The 17104-nt window shown below is 46.4% G+C and overlaps 1 protein-coding gene across 1 annotated transcript; it reads left to right on the top strand.

Moving 5' to 3' along the window:
- Nucleotides 1–774: 774 nt before the first annotated feature.
- On the top strand, nt 775–2485 carry CCR75_009716 (uncharacterized protein; the record flags this gene model as incomplete). The annotated part of the gene is made up of 2 exons (XM_067967755.1): nt 775–923; nt 994–2485. 2 exons carry the CDS (start codon nt 775–777, stop codon nt 2324–2326), a joined length of 1482 nt encoding a protein of 493 aa, XP_067815991.1. The 3' UTR covers nt 2327–2485.
- Between the last annotated feature and the right edge of the window lie 14619 nt (nt 2486–17104).

The raw sequence follows: 17104 nt of genomic DNA on the forward strand, positions 1-17104 counted from the left end.
ATCGTTTCCTACGGTCGAACTCATTCGTTCGACCGCACTCCTTTCTATATCATTAAAAAAGGAGTAGCTTTCACGGGAAACGTGATGCGTATTCCCACTATCATCTAACATGTCCATGTTAAATGTGGAAAATCTGGTCGTTGGACGGATTACAAAGTGCTACCATGTGTAACGGGGCACTACGACTTGTACTGCTTCAGTACAAGTCCACTTCGCACTGCTTTAGTTGCGAGTGGTGCCTTACGTTATTTCACGTACACTAGTACGTGCAGAGGAAGACTTCTCTTTAAGGTAACTAGCTTAAAGAGGGTAAAATGAAAACTGTATCAATACAATTAAGTGTCTCTCTTTCTATCTTGTAAATGCTAGATTAATTATAACCTAATCCTAAACATGTAAATGAATTCTTATCTCTATCTTATCTCTCTCTCTCTTTGTTTACGTTTACAGCTGATTAGTCTGCGGAATAAATAGATATAATGGTCTTTACCTATTTATGGATAAGAATTCTGAACATTACTATATAAAGTAATATCACCCAAATATTATCTACCTTTAGATAATATATTAATTAACAGCCTTTAAGTGTTAATTCCATGTGACGATACACCCCTTTACAACCACAATCAAAAGAATATTTTACCAATAATATGAATTGTACCACAGTGACGGCTTAACAACTGAAGTGTACCCCGTTACAGATTGGCATGAAGCGAAAATCCTTTCAAGCCAATCATCGTTATTACTCTTAATCATCAACACGTTAATCGCATCATGCTGCCAGTCGAACCAGCATCAACCGTAGCGGGCGCCGTCTCATTGCATGCGTTCTCCGTGTCATTTCCTAGCCAAGTTGACATGGAGCTCAGCAAAGCGTACGGTGAGCCAAAATGGTCCAATATGAAGCGTGCTCTTGCCCGACCGTATGTACCGCAGTTACACAATTCATGCACTTCAACATGTCGTAACCCACTCAGTGTAAACTGCTCCCAGGCCCGCATGCACTGCTGTCCGAGTCAATACAAACAAGTTAACTCGGCTCGAGGCTTTGAAAGCCCTCCAGCCTCATCTTGACGATTTTAATGCCACTCTGGATGCCAGTCGCCAGCCCATTGCAGCCTTTGCCCACGCCTCTCTACCAGACGTATTAATGATCCCATCTGCACGCAGCGGCACGCCTCCAATCATGTACAACTCAACGCTCAAGAGTGTCGTTGTCGACCGACTTTGTGGCGAAGCGGTGCTGCGTGGCAGTGACATCTTTGCTCGAGGAATCATGAGTGCCAGTGCAGGCATCAATAGCGGTGACGAGGTCAATATCTTTGTTGACTTGGACCACCGTCACACGCGAGGCAGTGACTTTGAAACGCACAACGGTCGCAAATTACTGATTGCGCTTGGCGTGACGACCATGACCCGGACCGAAATCTTTCGAGCTACACGAGGATTGGCTGTGACTCGGTTGGTGAGGCTTTGCCCTGATGCCCCGCCCATGAATGGCGTACTTCCAGGACAGATTTATTTGCAGAATTTACCCTGTGCTGTTGTTGCACATGTGCTGGATCCGCAACCTGGCGACGTGATTCTCGATATGTGTGCGGCGCCGGGAGGCAAGATGTCACATATTGCGACATTGATGAAGAATCAAGGTCTTCTCGTGGCATGTGACCGGTCGAAGCGCAAAGTGTTGGAACTACGAACGCTGTGTACGGAATTGCAGCTGAAATGCGTCGAGCCATTGAAAATGGACTCGATTCATGCATTGCTGCCGAAAGACATAGTCGACTTGGCTGCACGGAACAAAGAGGATACGAGCGTATCTCAGATTCTAGAAGTAGCCAAGCTGGATGGATTCAATCAAGCAGGCTTGCTACCGGTGCAAGGATTTTATCCGGAGACTTTTGATCGAATTTTGCTAGATCCACCTTGTTCGGCACTTGGCTTGCGTCCACGATTGTTACACACGGATGATATCGATAATCTAAACGAGTTTTGCAATATGCAACGCAATTTTTTGTGGGTCGCGGCTTTTTTGCTGAAACCAGGTGGGATTCTGGTCTACTCGACATGTACGATCAATCCCAAGGAAAACGAGCAAATGGTTCATCATGCGCTGCAAAAGTACCCACTGAAGCTCCTTTCTCAAGGCAACGCACATCTTGGTGATCGAGGTCTGTCTCGTCAAGGTCTTAGTGATGAGGAAGCATCCCTTGTGCAGCGATTTGACCCTGCAAATTTAAATCTGGATACCATGGGCTTTTTCTGTGCCAAATTCATTAAGACAGGATCGATACGACTTGATCTGGCGAACGAAGCGCTTATTTAATTTTTGTCTTCTGCATAGGGCTCCTTTAAAGCGACATTCTAATTAATTATTTTCAATTGCAAAGGTCAACGTTTACAAAATTGCCGCATATAGCTAATTAGCGCTGGCAGAACTCGTCTCTTTTTAGAAATACCTTGTTCGTACCCAGGCGTTACAGGCTGTAGCTCTTTAAACATTCGTTGGAAAGCACTGCTTTCAAACTGCTGCCGCCTGAAGAGGTGGAGCCAAGACACGGCACTGGCGGTAAGCCGGTAAAGGCGTTGTATGCGGCTCTTCATATGCGTAAAATGCAAGAATTCTTGCATGTTAAGCATCCGCCTATTCTACTTTCTCGAATTTTTCAAAGCAAATTTCAGCTACAGAAATCTAATGAGATTAATTTCATTCAAATTCTATTTTCATTGATGTCAAAGTATTATTGATTAAAATTTCTGCGGGGCGTTTGCCAATTAAAGTGGGATGTGTCCCCTCACATTGTGACCCACCCTTGTTTATGTGATGTCACTGAGGTCATTCACATTAGCGGGATGACGGCTAGCGTCATCCGTTTCGAGAGATATCTAGAATGATATGCTCGCAATACTTATTAGTGTTACAGTACAGTCTCCCTTATTTAATATGGCTGAATTTTGAATAAATAAAGGAATTACTAAATATAGGATTAAGTTGGGGCTAGGGGGTTGAAGGCGATGGGTGCTACTGTATTTAAATGAAATTTAGGTGTAACCGACGTGTTCAAGGCTCTGTGTGCGGAGCTACCTCGCTCCTAAGGTCAGAGGAAGACTTTCAGACTAAGAGAGTCACTTAGTTCAATTGAACAAATGGGTTTAACAACTCAGGGAGTCGTACGAGCTATTAAAGCTTAAGGAATCCTAGTTGAAGGGATTCAGGGGTTCGTAGAACCAAGTGGCAGCTAGTGCCCAAGAGGATAAACCTTAAAAAGGCTTTTATCTCTTACAGATCAATGCGGAAGCCTTAGAAAGGCACTTACCGCTTTAAGATCAAAAGGGATCTCCACTTTATTTAACTATTTTAATCTAACAACCTTACCCTAGCTAATATAATATAGATTTTTGACCGCCAGATTTATATCTGGCGGCGACCACATTTGTTACCCATAATAAATGGGATTTAAGTAACTAACTATTTTAAAATTAGATAAAAGGGTATTTTACCCGTAAAGTAAATATGCCACAACAACAGTTCTCCAACCGATGTGTGCCCCATTACACCTCCCCCAACAGACTGTTGACACCGAGTGACAACATTCGTTTCATTTCCTCTTTGAGGTTGGAACTTAAACAGCCAATCGTTTCGTTGTGTTTTACTTTCCTTTGTCTCATGACAATCAAGCGTAAGTCACAGACTCTTAGCACCTTCCTCGACGATGAGGGAATGGTGGACTTTGAAAGTCACTCTCCATCAGAGGAGGAGGAGAAGGAGAGTCGTTCTTTCACGCCTTCTCCTCCGGATGGACGTCGGCGGGCCCCGAATCCGTTCCCAGAACGTTGTGCCGCTGATGTCTTAACTGCATTGAGCAGGAGACGGGACTCTGAGTCCAACATCATTAAAAATTCGCTCGATGAAGAGCAAGAGCATATAATCGTCATAGACGAAAGAGCTTTTCGTCGAGCTGCCAAGATAGCGAAAGCTAAGGCTCATAGTGAATATAGATTCACTCCGCTTAGTGCGGACGAGCGTCCCAAAGAGATAGAGGGTCACAGCTTGGGCACCTGGATCTCCGGTGACCCAGCGAGGACGCCGGAGGAGGACGCCGGAGGAGATCGCTGCCCGCGACGCTCTTCGTGAGCAGTGCCTTACGCCAAAGGTAATGACGTGAAAAGCCAGTATCTGACGCCTTTACGTGATCAAGCCCGTGGGGCTTCGGTGACATCCATTAGCGAAATTCCGATTGTTTTGTTTCCAAACGAAATAAAGAGTGAAAATGAAGTCTCATTTCAGAACTCGGTTCACCGGGCCCGCCGACTTCGTAATTTTTCGAAAATCAGAGTCTGCGAATAGAGGTGATGTTCGTTTGGAACGGAAGCTTCGCTTCGATTTCGCTAAGCTTAAGGCCAAAGGCCAGTAAGGTTAGGCATTTATGCCACAAAACGAAGAAAGGTCTAGCCGATATTTCAGTGCTTCGGTTGACCGTAGAACCATGGAACGAAGCCGCACTGAGGCTATAGATCCACCTAATCCCACATCTAGTGATGGGAAGCGTCGTTTGACGCGTGATGACCTTGAGCTTGGCGCTCGAAAACGTTAACGGCGTACGGGCAATCTTGCCGAAGAGGTACTTCGAACTCCAAAGAGTTCTTAAAAGAGGGGTATCCTAGCCACTTCAACAGATACTGGTCTTGGCCCTTACGACGATGTCGCTTTAAAAGTCTCTTCACATGAAACTGAAGGTTCCCCCGCGCATCAAGCAGCGCGGGAGGGGGACGAAATTTCGGCGAAGCATTTGATGCTCTACGGCACGGGGTGCAACTTCTTCGTCAGGTCCTCGCTCGGATTGAGAGCTCTTTTGAGGCGGTTCGGGACTGTCTATCAACGCTGGAGCTTCAGCAGCCTCGTTTAGAGGGCCAGCTGGACATCCGGTGAGGATGCAGCAATTTGCGGCACGACCGCCTGTCTCGGCACTAGCGCCTTTGAGTCCACGGGGAAGGGTCCCGACATGGCTTAAGCAAGCCAACGTGGAACACTGGGTATTTACGCAGCTTGCTAGAAATGTTTCGCGTATAAGCTAGGCCTTTCTTGGTCACGACCGTAAATGGTGGCCGATAGCCAAGACAAACAAAAAGAACAAGCAGATGCCAAAGGCAGAAGCTGTAATAATTCTTTTATGGTCGGTGACCGAGTTTTACTAAACGCTAAAAATCTACCTACCAACTTGGTTTCCGCGGTCGTCAAGACCAAAATGCGCGCACGCTTTATTGGATCGTACCCCTTACGTGTCTTAAGACACTCTTATTGCGTCGCGAGAAACTCGCATACTTGTTTCCGAACGGTAACAGGACTGATATCAGCTAGCCTATCGGCCAATTCTCCCCCACCAAGCCCTGATCACGCAGTGGTATCGTTAATGGAACGCGTGGGTGGGTAAGACCGTTTTTATAGAACGGAGTATAGACTGTAGAGGCATGTTAAGCGTTATTTAACGCAAACGCCACCACTGGGAGCATCTAGCTCCAGCGCTTTGGTGTCTGAGCACACACGCTGCGAAAAACGTCTTCAATGACGCAATTGACCCGTTCAGTTTGACCATCGGTCTGCGGATGGTCCGCAGTGGACATATCCAATCTGGTGCCAAGCACTCGGAAAATTGATTTTCAGAATTTATTCGTAAAACGGGGGTCCCGATCAGAGACAATTACCACTGGCAAACCATGTTGTCGAAACACGCGATCGATAAACAGCTGAGCTGTACGTTTACCATCAATGGAATCCGGCACGGCCGCTAAGTGAGCTATTTTGCTCAATCGGTCAACAAAGACCACTATGCCAGAGCTACTGGCTAAATCTTTCGGTGCACCGAGAACAAAATCCATACTAATGGACTCCAAGCAACCTTTGGGGACGGGATGGCTCGCCAGTGGCGCAGCAGCGTGCGCGAGGGTTTAACCCGTTGCCAAGTTTCGCATGGGCGAACAAATGTACTGACCCATTTATAAAGTTTGGGCCACCAATAACTCTGGCTTAAAAAACCGTAGGTCTTTTCTCTACCGAGATGATCACCAAGAACAGTATCGTGTGGCTCATAGAGAATTCGGTACTTCTAATCCTCATGATGAGGAACAACGACACGCGGAGGGTCCGCGATGTCTGTGCAACAAAGCAACAGGTCGTTATCGATAGAAAATCGATGTAACCGTGCACGCAAACGTGCCGGCAATTTAATACCTGAATCAGAATTCTTTAAAGCCGTAGGAGAGCTACACTCTGTTCATCCTCGGCGTAAGCCAAACCGATTAATTCACAAATAGGCGACAAGACATTCGTTAAATGATAAAGCTCATAATCCGGCCTGTGTGATAACGCATCGGCCAAAGCATTTTGCTTGCCGGGCTTATACTTCACCACGAAGTTGATTCCGCAAAAAACGATAGCCATCGGGCCATTCTCTGAGAGAGATGGGGCGACTTAGTCGCCGTGCGTAATGACGCGTGATTTGTATATATCAAAAACGGCTAAGAGCCGAGCAGATGAACTCTGAATTTGACGAGAGCATACTTCATAGCAAGTAACTTTTTGTCATGATTCGGGTAATTCTTTTCCGCAGCTTTAAGCTGTCTAGACTCGAACGCAATAACACGTTCATCCCATCAACGTCTGTTTCTAACAGAGCATTGCCGATGGCAAAATCTGATGCGTCACAGACGACACTGAAAGGCCAATTTTGGTTTGGCAGTGCCAGAATCGAAACATGGATAAGACTATCCTTAACTGCTCGAAAAGCATTATTTTCGAAGCTAGTCCAGCATCTTTCTGTATCCTTTTTAAGGAGATTAGATAATGGCCAAGCCATATCAGCGTAATTTTCGCTATATTTGTGTAAATAGTTGGCGAAAACCAACCACTTACGCAAATCCTTGTGGTTTTAAGAACCGGCCAATCTACTATGGCTTTTACCTTAGCGGGATCCGCTCTAAGGCCTCGCTTTCCAATGAAGCATCCTAAAAAAAAGAATTTCTTCTGCGCACAAAAATGCATTTAGATGCATTGGCATACAATTTATTTGTGCGCATACACTCGAGCACTGCTCGCAAATGGTCAGATGGTCGTCCATATCCAACTGACCCTGCTCCGCACGACAATGGACAAAAATGTCATCGAAATAAGTCTGTGCATAACCTCAATGAGGGCGAAACAGTTGCGTCACTAGACGATTTAATGTTGCCGTGGCGTTGGAAAGCCCTTGTGGCAAAACCAGCACTTCCCATAACATGCCGCTTGGAGTGCTACCGCTGCAAGCAAGATATCGCTAGCTCGGATGAGCAATTAATAGTTACCATCGACTAAGTCCAATGCACTGTACAGTGTATATCCCACCATATTGTTCTGAAGAACATCCTTTCTAGGAGTGGTGGTTTGTGCTGGTATAGTGAGAGCATTAAGCTTATTATAAGCATGTACAATGCGTCATTTACCATTTGGCTTTTTGACACAAAATATCGGTGTCAAATGAGGAGATTAACTATCTCGTACCATTCCAGCCTCGTGCTTAGCTTGGAAGAAATCGTCAATGACCTCTCACCGCTCCCTGGGTAAAAGCCATTGGCTTGTGACACAGTAAATGGTTCCCGGAACCAAGCCAATTTTATGACGAACACCTCTATTTGGAGGTAAACCAGATTGTGGATTATTACCATACCACATCTTGGAATTCCTTAATCAAGCAATAAAAGGGATCCGTAGGATCTTTAAGGATCGATGACCCATTTCGCGCACAAATTGCAGCTTTTGTGTCACCCAGGACAGCTTCGTCTAGAAGTGATGATGACTTTAACTCAATTGTTCGTCGAATGACAACCACTTCAGATAAGTCGCCAGCCTCTAAGGCTCGACCGCACTCATCAATAGACATTTCGTCGAGCTCTAAAAGAGCATGTAACGAAGGGATTGCCGCAAGGCTAACTCCCCCCTCAATGTTACCGGTTACACCATTTACAAGCAAATGTAATTGCTCACTCGAATTACTTTGTGAAGGTATACACGCTTCGTGTCATCCTGAGTTGGAGTTGAGACAATACGCCTTTTAGAGGCCGGGACACTCATGTCCCGGGTTTCCCAGCCTGTATTGCTTCTATACAAGAAATGGTTTCTAATTTGACATCCGACAAGGAGTAAGGTAACTCAACTTCCTTATCCAGCGAGCGTTTACGTGTCGCTTCACGTGCATCAGAAGGGTTTAATCCAAAATGCCCTGGCGAACCGCCAATAGTGTCACTATTGACACTCAGTATGGTGCCACCTCGGCCGACCACAATCGGTGGACTTAGACGTGCCACCCCACGTATCTCAGGGATATTGCACCCTTGAGGTCCTGGCGAACCGCCAACAGTGTCACTACTGACACTCAGTATGATGCCACCTCGGCCGACCATACTCGGTGGACGTAGACGTGCCACTCCACGTATTTCAGGGATATTGCACCCTTGATGATTAGGCCTTAGGCCAACAATGCTTTCAGCATTCCCTGAATCGTTATTACAACGAGTGTCACTCGACGGAGTACGTGCCGTTCCACTTCTTTCTGCTGAGTCGAGCTCAGGCTTAATGTTTTCAACATTACAGTTTATAAGCTTAGACATATCAATGTCTAAAACACTGACAGACTCATTCAATGATCCGCGCCAATAGCGCTTTTGTTGCCTAGCAAAGGTGAACTCATGACTCTCCAAAACTTTGCGAGGAACATTGCGCATGGCGCCTAAGGTTTTAGACCTTCAATCGAGCCATGGCTCATGGTATTCTAACCAGGCCATACCAAGGATGCGATCATATCTCGAATCCAAATCAAGGACAAGACAGCGTTCGATACTGTCAAAGTCCAGAAACTTTATACCTAAGCTCAATGGAACTTTGGGAACAGTGACACGAGTCCCAGTCGCTTAGCGGACAGTGATTGTATCACCTTCATGCGCTTTAAGCGCCTCAACGTATTGTTGACTTCTTTCAAGGGAAAGGCGTCGAGCATAACTGCAAGACGCTCCTGAGTCAATTAAAATTGACCACGGCTTATCAAACACCTTTAACAGTCGCTTGAGCGGCTAGCAAGCCAGGCTTGTACTCTTGCCCCGTGCCATTAAGCACCGAGCTAATTGGGGCTAGGTTCTGTTTATTCTCACCTTCTAGAGATTCAACAGAACGTAGGTCTTCCCCAGTAGGGCGCCCCGCACCTACTGGGTATCGACGTTTTCCCGCACGTACCAGACCTCTGGTATAGGTCGGAGTTGGAGCTCTTTCAACCTTTTACGCGATTTCGAAGAGGGCAGGCCGGACGTAAATGTTTCGTGCTTCCGCACATATAACATCTACGGATGGTCTTATGCTGTTCCACAGCTTGAAGAGCCTCTTCTCCTTCCTTAACGAGGCTTAAATCCATGGGTTCCGTTCCATCAGACGGAACCCGTGTGCTCAAAGCGCTTGTTCGGTAAACAGCGTGCTAACGCGAGTAGACTTAAAGTCGAATTTAGCGCGTAGCGCTATGGCAACTGCCTCTTCGAAAGTAGCAGAATGAGACCAAAATAATTCCGTCCTGGCAACACACTCATTGATACTCCCGATAAAGATGGTTACTACAATTGCTTCTTGCACCGGGTCTTGATGCATAGATGCAATAAGAGTTCTCAACTCCTGAACAAAGTCCCCTAGGATTCTTTTACCCTGTCGAGTCGCTAGGAGCCGTGCTCGTATGCGAAAAGCCTGATCAGGCGGTGCAAACATGCTGGTCATTTGCTGATTCAGCGAATCCCATGAGGGGAAAGCGTCGTTTATAGACGTGCTGCACGATAGTACCCACAGCATGGCTTTACCTACAAGTTTAAAAATGACCATAGCCACCTTTTGCCGTTCTGTGAAAAACAAGGCGTAATTAATTGACATTTCCATCTGCTTAATCCAAAAAGGGAGATTGTCTCCCTTTTCCCCTCGAATATCTTCATATTTCAGTTAGAGGGCGAGCCCTCGGCTCTGAGTCAGGAATAGAGATGTATCGGGTTGGTATAGATGCCGCTAAGTGGTCCTGTACCTGACCGATCAGGGAGGTTTCGTACCGCATTAAGGCTTCAAGCCTTGCATGCAGGACCTCCGGTCCCTGAAAGATAATAAATTTCACGTGATCAAGCCCAAAAAGGGTTTTGAGCTTGTCGTAAGCGGCGCGTTGCGCTTCTGACAATTCTGGAACCTCTTCTATTTCCGTGAGGGTTTAGCCTTGTAATGACTGGGGCGTAGATTGACTACGAATGCTACCAGGTGTAGCGAAGCTACCTTGCTCCTAAAGTCAGAGGAAGACTTTCAGACTCAGAGAGTCACTTAGTTCTATTGAACTAATGGGTTTAACAAATCAGGGAGTCGTACAAGCTATTAAAGCTTAAGAAATCCTAGTTCAAGGGATTCAGGAGTTCGTAGAACCAAGTGGCAACTAGTGCCCAAGAGGATATACCTTAGAAAGGCTTCTATTTCTTACAGATCAATGCGCAAGCCTTAGGAAGGCACAAAACGCTTTAAGATCAAAAGGGAAACAGCACTTTATTTCTTTTTTGAATCTAAAAATATTACCCTAGCTAAATTAGAATAGATTTTGGCCGCCAGATTTATATCTGGCGGATACCACATTTGCTACCCAGAATTATTGGGATTTAAGTAACGAACTATTTTGAAATTAGATAAAAAGGGTATTTTACCCATTAAGTAAGTGTACCACAACAACGGTTCTCCAAACGATGTGTGCCCCATTACGCTGTTCGAACACACTTTATTTTAGGAAACCTAATTTTTGCAAAACGAGTTTTCCACGTGACCCGTTAACATGGTCGCCAATGGCCATACACAGACATCGTCCGCAAGGCGATCTGCATGGAGAAGCATAGACGTCCTGGCCTCACCCAGAAGGCTCTGTGTCGGTGGATGCTGGAGGAGCATGGAGTCACGGTCCTCAAGGGACAATCATCAACATTCTGAAGCGTTCTGCAGACCTGCTGGGTGCAGCCAAGAGCGATGCAGCCCTCAATTCCAAGCGACAGCGTGCGGTTTCATACCCGCTGGTGGAGGCGGCTCTTGCTCGATGGATTATTGAGTATTAAGGTGTTGTCAACATCATCGGACACATGATCCTGAAAAAAAGCGGCATCGTAAATGAAGATGCAGTATCCAACCGTCAAGGATGAGAATGCACCCACATTCTCAATTGGTTGGTTGCAGAAAATCAAAAATCGCCACGGCATCTGCATGCACCGTCGCTTTAACAAAAGCGGATCTGTCGACGTCGAAGCCCTGGAGGCATATCTACCGGAAATCCGCGCTGAAATGGACCAGTAGGACGCCGCCGATATCTACAACGTGGATAAGATCGGCCTGTTCTACCGACTGCAGGCCGATACATCGTTTTCGACTCACCGGCTGGAGGGTCAGAAGCAGAGCAAAGGGCGGATCACGATGACCATCCGCTGCAACGCAGATGGATCCGACAAGCCTCCGCTGTGGGTCATCGGAAAGTTCTGCAACCCGCGCTGTTTCAAAAACGTGGACCGCAAAAGCCTGGGTATTGCCTATCACGACAACAAGAACGCGTGAATGGCTTGCGACGTGCTCAAACTTTGCTGGTCGCAAGGTCATCCTGTTCATCGACAAATCCCCCAGCGCACATCAAGGAGGAGGATCTGGCAGTCACTGGGACCACTTTCGAAAATACAATGCTGTTGTATTTGCCGCCTAATGCGACCAGCAAGATTCCGCCCTGCGACACTGGAATTTTGCGCAATTTCAAAGCGCATTACCGCAGGCGCTTCAACCGCAAGCTCCTGGATCGCCTTGAGAACAATCAGCCGGATGCAGCGAAGATCAACGTCTTGGAGGTGATTCAGCTGGCGCATACAGCATGGACATCCGCAACTGCCTTACGCACTGCAAACTCCGGACCTCCGACATGGACAACGCTGCAAACGCCAACGTGGACGTCCCGCAGGCAGTCGTTGTGGACCTCCGGAAGCAAGCCAAACAACTTTATCGCAACCCGATGTCCATCGACCTCCTGCTCAGCAGTCCTGACGAGGAGCAGGTGAGCTACACTCCGACAGAGGCAGAGATTCTCGAGAGCGTTCAACTGCCAGAGTGAGCACGTGGCCGCTACAGCATTGAGGACCGTAGCGTGGCCGCACCGCCCGTCCCACCTCGGAATCCTGCATCGATGCTTGCAGAGCTCAAGACTTTCTGGCTGCGGCAGGAGACAGGAGAGGATTTCTCAAAGATGGTTCAGAAAATGCAGGATAAGGTGGGAATTCATCAGCAATAATCCCTTAAGCAACAAACTCTGGATAAATATAAAATTGTGGTCCCCCGGCAGTAGTTTAATATTTGTACGGCGGAAATTCTATGGCCTTAATTATAAAATTTAAGGGAGCTTTTGAATATTTGGCCTAGGCCCAACATTGGACTTGAAATTGTATTGGATAAGGGAGTTTATTGAATTATAGGATATTGTATTACGGAAACTCTACTGTATCTACAGAGATGACATTTTAGGATTGGTTAACAATAGGTATTTATATCTAATGCGATTAAATATAAATCAGTCTGAAAACTACTTCATACTTAGTAAGTGCGCACGAGGAGTCGGGTCACCGCACTCGTGACGACATGTAACGGGATGTATCGTTACAAGAAATTATCAGTCAGAAGTTGTTAGTTTATATATTATCGCACTCCTTTCTATGTCTATTAGACAGGAGAAACTATCGTTTCGCGCGATAGCTGCTCCATTCTAAGTGACATAGAAAGGAGTGCGGTCGAACGAATGGGTTCGACAGTAGGGAGCGATGCCATCTTGGCCAGGTTTGGACAGAGATGCCCTCGGTTCAGCCATCGCCAAGCTCATACAACATGAACTTGACAAGGCGACAGAAAAGTTAGCCTTGCTTAATCAGCAAGGCTCTCAACAGGTACAGACCCCTGTAACTGGGACGACGCGGGTGCGTCGTCCCAGAACGTTAGAGATAGAAATCTTTAAGTATATAAGAATTAAAGAAGACTCTCTCATAAGATGGTATGCTGACTGACGATGCCATACGGGCTCGTCACGTCGTCGACGGGCGAATAAAAGTCGCATTTGCTCAGACAAAATCAGCCCTAGCCGGTTCAAACGTCTGTTTCAGCCGGGCTTTAAAAGCCTGGAGCGACTTAAAGACATATGGGTTGCGCAACACAAGGCCTAGACTGAAACTCAAGCAAGGCAAGCGTGATGTTCATGCTTACACTCAGCACATACGACTCTTAGCGAGTTGTTTCACTAACAAACCATTTTATGAACACACGTTGATTACGGTGTTCAAGCAAGGTCTTACGGGAGGTTTCGAAAAGACACACCTGTTTCGCTTGGAACTGGATACGCTTGAAGAAGCAACATCCGTTGCGGAACAGGAGAACTTTAGCTTGAGACAGACTCAAGCTAGTTCATCATCGTATCGTCCTCCAAGACGACACGAGCTTGGAGGTCGAGAACCTATGGATCTCTCTTGTGTCGAAAGCAAGAAACCTCGCATTTCGAACATTTCGAACATTGAGCGATTGCAGAAATGCAATGGCATTTAAAAATTAGGACCCTACGCTCATGTGTGTAGTGCTTACGCCCAGAAGTGACTGCCGTCTCGAAATCGGGTCGGCGTGATAACACAGTAGCGACGACATCAAGTCGTCCTGGTTTATATTCCACGGAAAAGTTACACCCCCGCGAAGAAGGATAACCACCTCGCCATTCTTGCAAGAGGTGTGGGCTTTTTACGGCCGTGCGTAATGACGCATGGTCCGTATATACGATGAACGGTCTTTCTCAGAAGAGATTGACCCTAAATTAAGCCAGTGCATATTTCATGGCAAGGAATTCCTTGTCATGCACTGGGTAATTGCGTTCAGCTGGTTGCAGCTGACGCGATTGGTAACAGACGACGCGCTCCGCGCTGTCTGTATCGTATTGCATTAACGCGCAGCCGATTGCGAAATCGCTGGCGTCACAGACCACATGGAATGGTCTGTCTTGATCTGCAATCGCCAAGATGGGCGATTGCATCAAGCTTTGCTTGATACCTTCAAACGAACGCTGACAATCAGCGTTCCATAACCATTTCTCGTCTTTTTTCAAGAGACGAGAGAGATGAACTGTCATCTCTGCATAATTGCGAGAGTACTTGTGCAAGTACGCCGCTAAACCAAGGAACTTTCTAAGTCCCTTGACATCGACTGGAACTGGCCAGTCGGTAATTACCTTCATCTTTTTGGGATCAGGGCGCACGCCGTGTTTACCGACGATGCATCGAAGAAGTGGTATTTCGCTTGCAGCAAAAAAACAGTTCTTGAGATTTGCGTACAACTAATAGTTTTGCATAAGTGTAAGAACCTGACGAACGTGAGTTTTATGAACTTCCACGTCGTTTCTCCGTCCATGGATCGGCTTTGGACGAAAATATCGTCAAAATAACTCGGTGCGAATTCTCGCACCGGTCTCAACAGATACGTTACGCATCTGTTGAATGATGCAGGAGCGTTACTAAGCTCCTGTGGGATTACTAGCCATTCCCAGAGCACCCCGTTCAGAGTGCGTACTGCTGTGTACGGGATGTCCCGTTCACGCATAAGGATCTGATAAAATCCATCCATCAATTGCATAGACGAAAAGATGGTACTCTTAGACATACCATATATGATTACGTCTTTTTTAGGTATCGGCGTTTGGGCCGGTACCATTGCAGCATTGAGTTTCTTGAATGCGTGCACTATCCGCCACCCTCCTGTAGCCTTTCGCACACAAATGGTCGGTGAGCTATGTGGGGAGGTTGACTCTCTTACATGGCCCGCTTTTTCTCGATCGGTAAAGAATTTATCGATCGCAAGTACTTGTTCACGAGGCAGTTGCCACTGCTTCATGACCCAGTACTTCGAGCCCGGTTTGAGCTCGATTTCATGTCGATTGCCTTTATCTTTAGGTAACTCGCATGGAACTGCTTCAGGGAATACATCCCTGAATTCTATTAGATCCTTGTATAGAGGATTTGTATTGAGTGACTTCAAGATTGAGTTATGTATCTTTCAATCCGAGTCTTCACATCGAGGACACTTGTGTACATCGATAAGCTTCTGAAAATCCGTTCGTTCTCTGTAAAATACCACAGACCGAATATCGGTTACGTATTCGTCCTCTGTGACGAGTACGCAGATCTGCTTGATTTTACTACTATGCAGATCTCTCAAGAACCGCTAAGATTCTAGGGTTGGTTATTGAGTTATCTAAGAAGTTTCTCCGGAGGAGCCTACAGATCAAGAGTATAATCGCCTTCTTTTAATCCGTTATTAACCAAGACATTCAATGTCTTGGTTTCTTCCTGGGATCTTTTTTTCACAGGCTGTTGAGGGATTAATCCCTCGGGATGCTGAAGTCTAGTCACTTTAGCTTTTATCAACTTATCCCCTCATTGTCTTGAGACTGTGATTGCGCTATCATAGTCAGGTCCTCTACGATCAACTCTCTACTCGACCTAGGACCATCGTGCTGTCGCTTTTTAGCAGTCGGTATCTTCATTGAATGTCGCCCGCTAGGCGTACATCATGTCTCAACCCACTCGACTTCTTTGAGTGGTAGACCTTCGGCGCTGCCTATGCATTCGCACAGCCGCCGACAGCTGACTCCACAGTGGGATTGGTCATCACACTGTGATCTTGTGCAGTTGTACTAACGACCGTTCTACAACTGACGCCATCGCACCCGCTCGTAGTACATTCACACGCTTGTGGACGCTCCAAGACGTTCATCAGATGGCCATCTGATGAACAAGTGGCAGGCACCTTTACGGATCGATGCTGCCAGCTGATCCTTGGCTCATATTTTCTGAGCCAGGGTAAACCTAGGATGACATCCAATTTGTCATCCAAATCCAGTACGATAAAATTATCATCGTACTGTAAATCTTTTAACGTGTAGTGGAATTTCGCTACGCGTTTCATCACTGTTATTGATGCGCCTGTCGCTAGACGCACCGTCATTCTCGTTGGAGGGATGTCGCGCTCAACACATTTGAGCCTACGATTCTCTAGCGACTGCCGACGAATAAAGTTATTCGACGCCTCACAGTCCACTAGGGCTTTAAGTGACAAGAACATTATGGATGTTACGAGATCCATATGTGTGAACGACAGATCCTATACACAGCAGTGAGCAATCCAGTGGAATTCCTTAGGAATGGCTGGGAATGGCTAGTTATGCCACAAGGACTTAGTTACGCTCCTGCAACATTCAACATTTGCGTAACGAATCTGTTGAGACCAGTGCGAGAATTCGCACCGAGTTATTTTGACGATGTATTCATCCATAGCTGGTCCATGGACGAAAATACGGACGTGGAAGCTCGTAAAACTCACGTTCATCAGATTCTTACACTTATGCAAAAGCATAAGTTGTATGCAAATCTCAAGAAGTTTATATTCGCTGCAAGCGAAATACCACTTCTTCGATGCATCGTCGGTAAACAAGGCGTGCGCCCTGATCTCAAAAAGATCAAGGCAATCACCGACTGGCCAGTTCCAGTCGATGTCAAGGGTCTTAAAAAGTTTCTTTGTTTTTAGCGGCACTTGCATAAGTACTCTCGCAATTATGCAGAGATGACAGTTCATCTCTCTCGTCTCTTGAAAAAAGACGAGAAATGGTTTTGGAACGCTGATTGCTAGCGTTCGTTTGAAGATATCAAGCAAAGCTTGATGCAATCGCCCATCTTCGCGATTGCAGATCAAGAAATATCATTCCATGTGGTCGGTGACGCCAGCGATTTCACAATCAGCTGCGCGTTAATGCAATACGATACAGACAGCGCGGAGCACGTCGTCTGTTACCAATCGCGTCAGCTGCAACCAGCTGAACGCAATAACCCAGTGCACGACAAGGAATTCCTTGCCATGAAATATGCACTGGCTTAATTTAGGGTCAATCTCTTCTGAGATATACCGTCCATCGTATATACGGACCTTGCGTCATTACGCACGGCCGTAAACAGCCCACACCTCTCGCAAAATATG

The sequence above is a fragment of the Bremia lactucae genome, linkage group LG7 (assembly GCF_004359215.1).
Source record: "Bremia lactucae strain SF5 linkage group LG7, whole genome shotgun sequence".
In the NCBI taxonomy this organism is placed as follows: Eukaryota; Oomycota; class Peronosporomycetes; order Peronosporales; family Peronosporaceae; genus Bremia; species Bremia lactucae.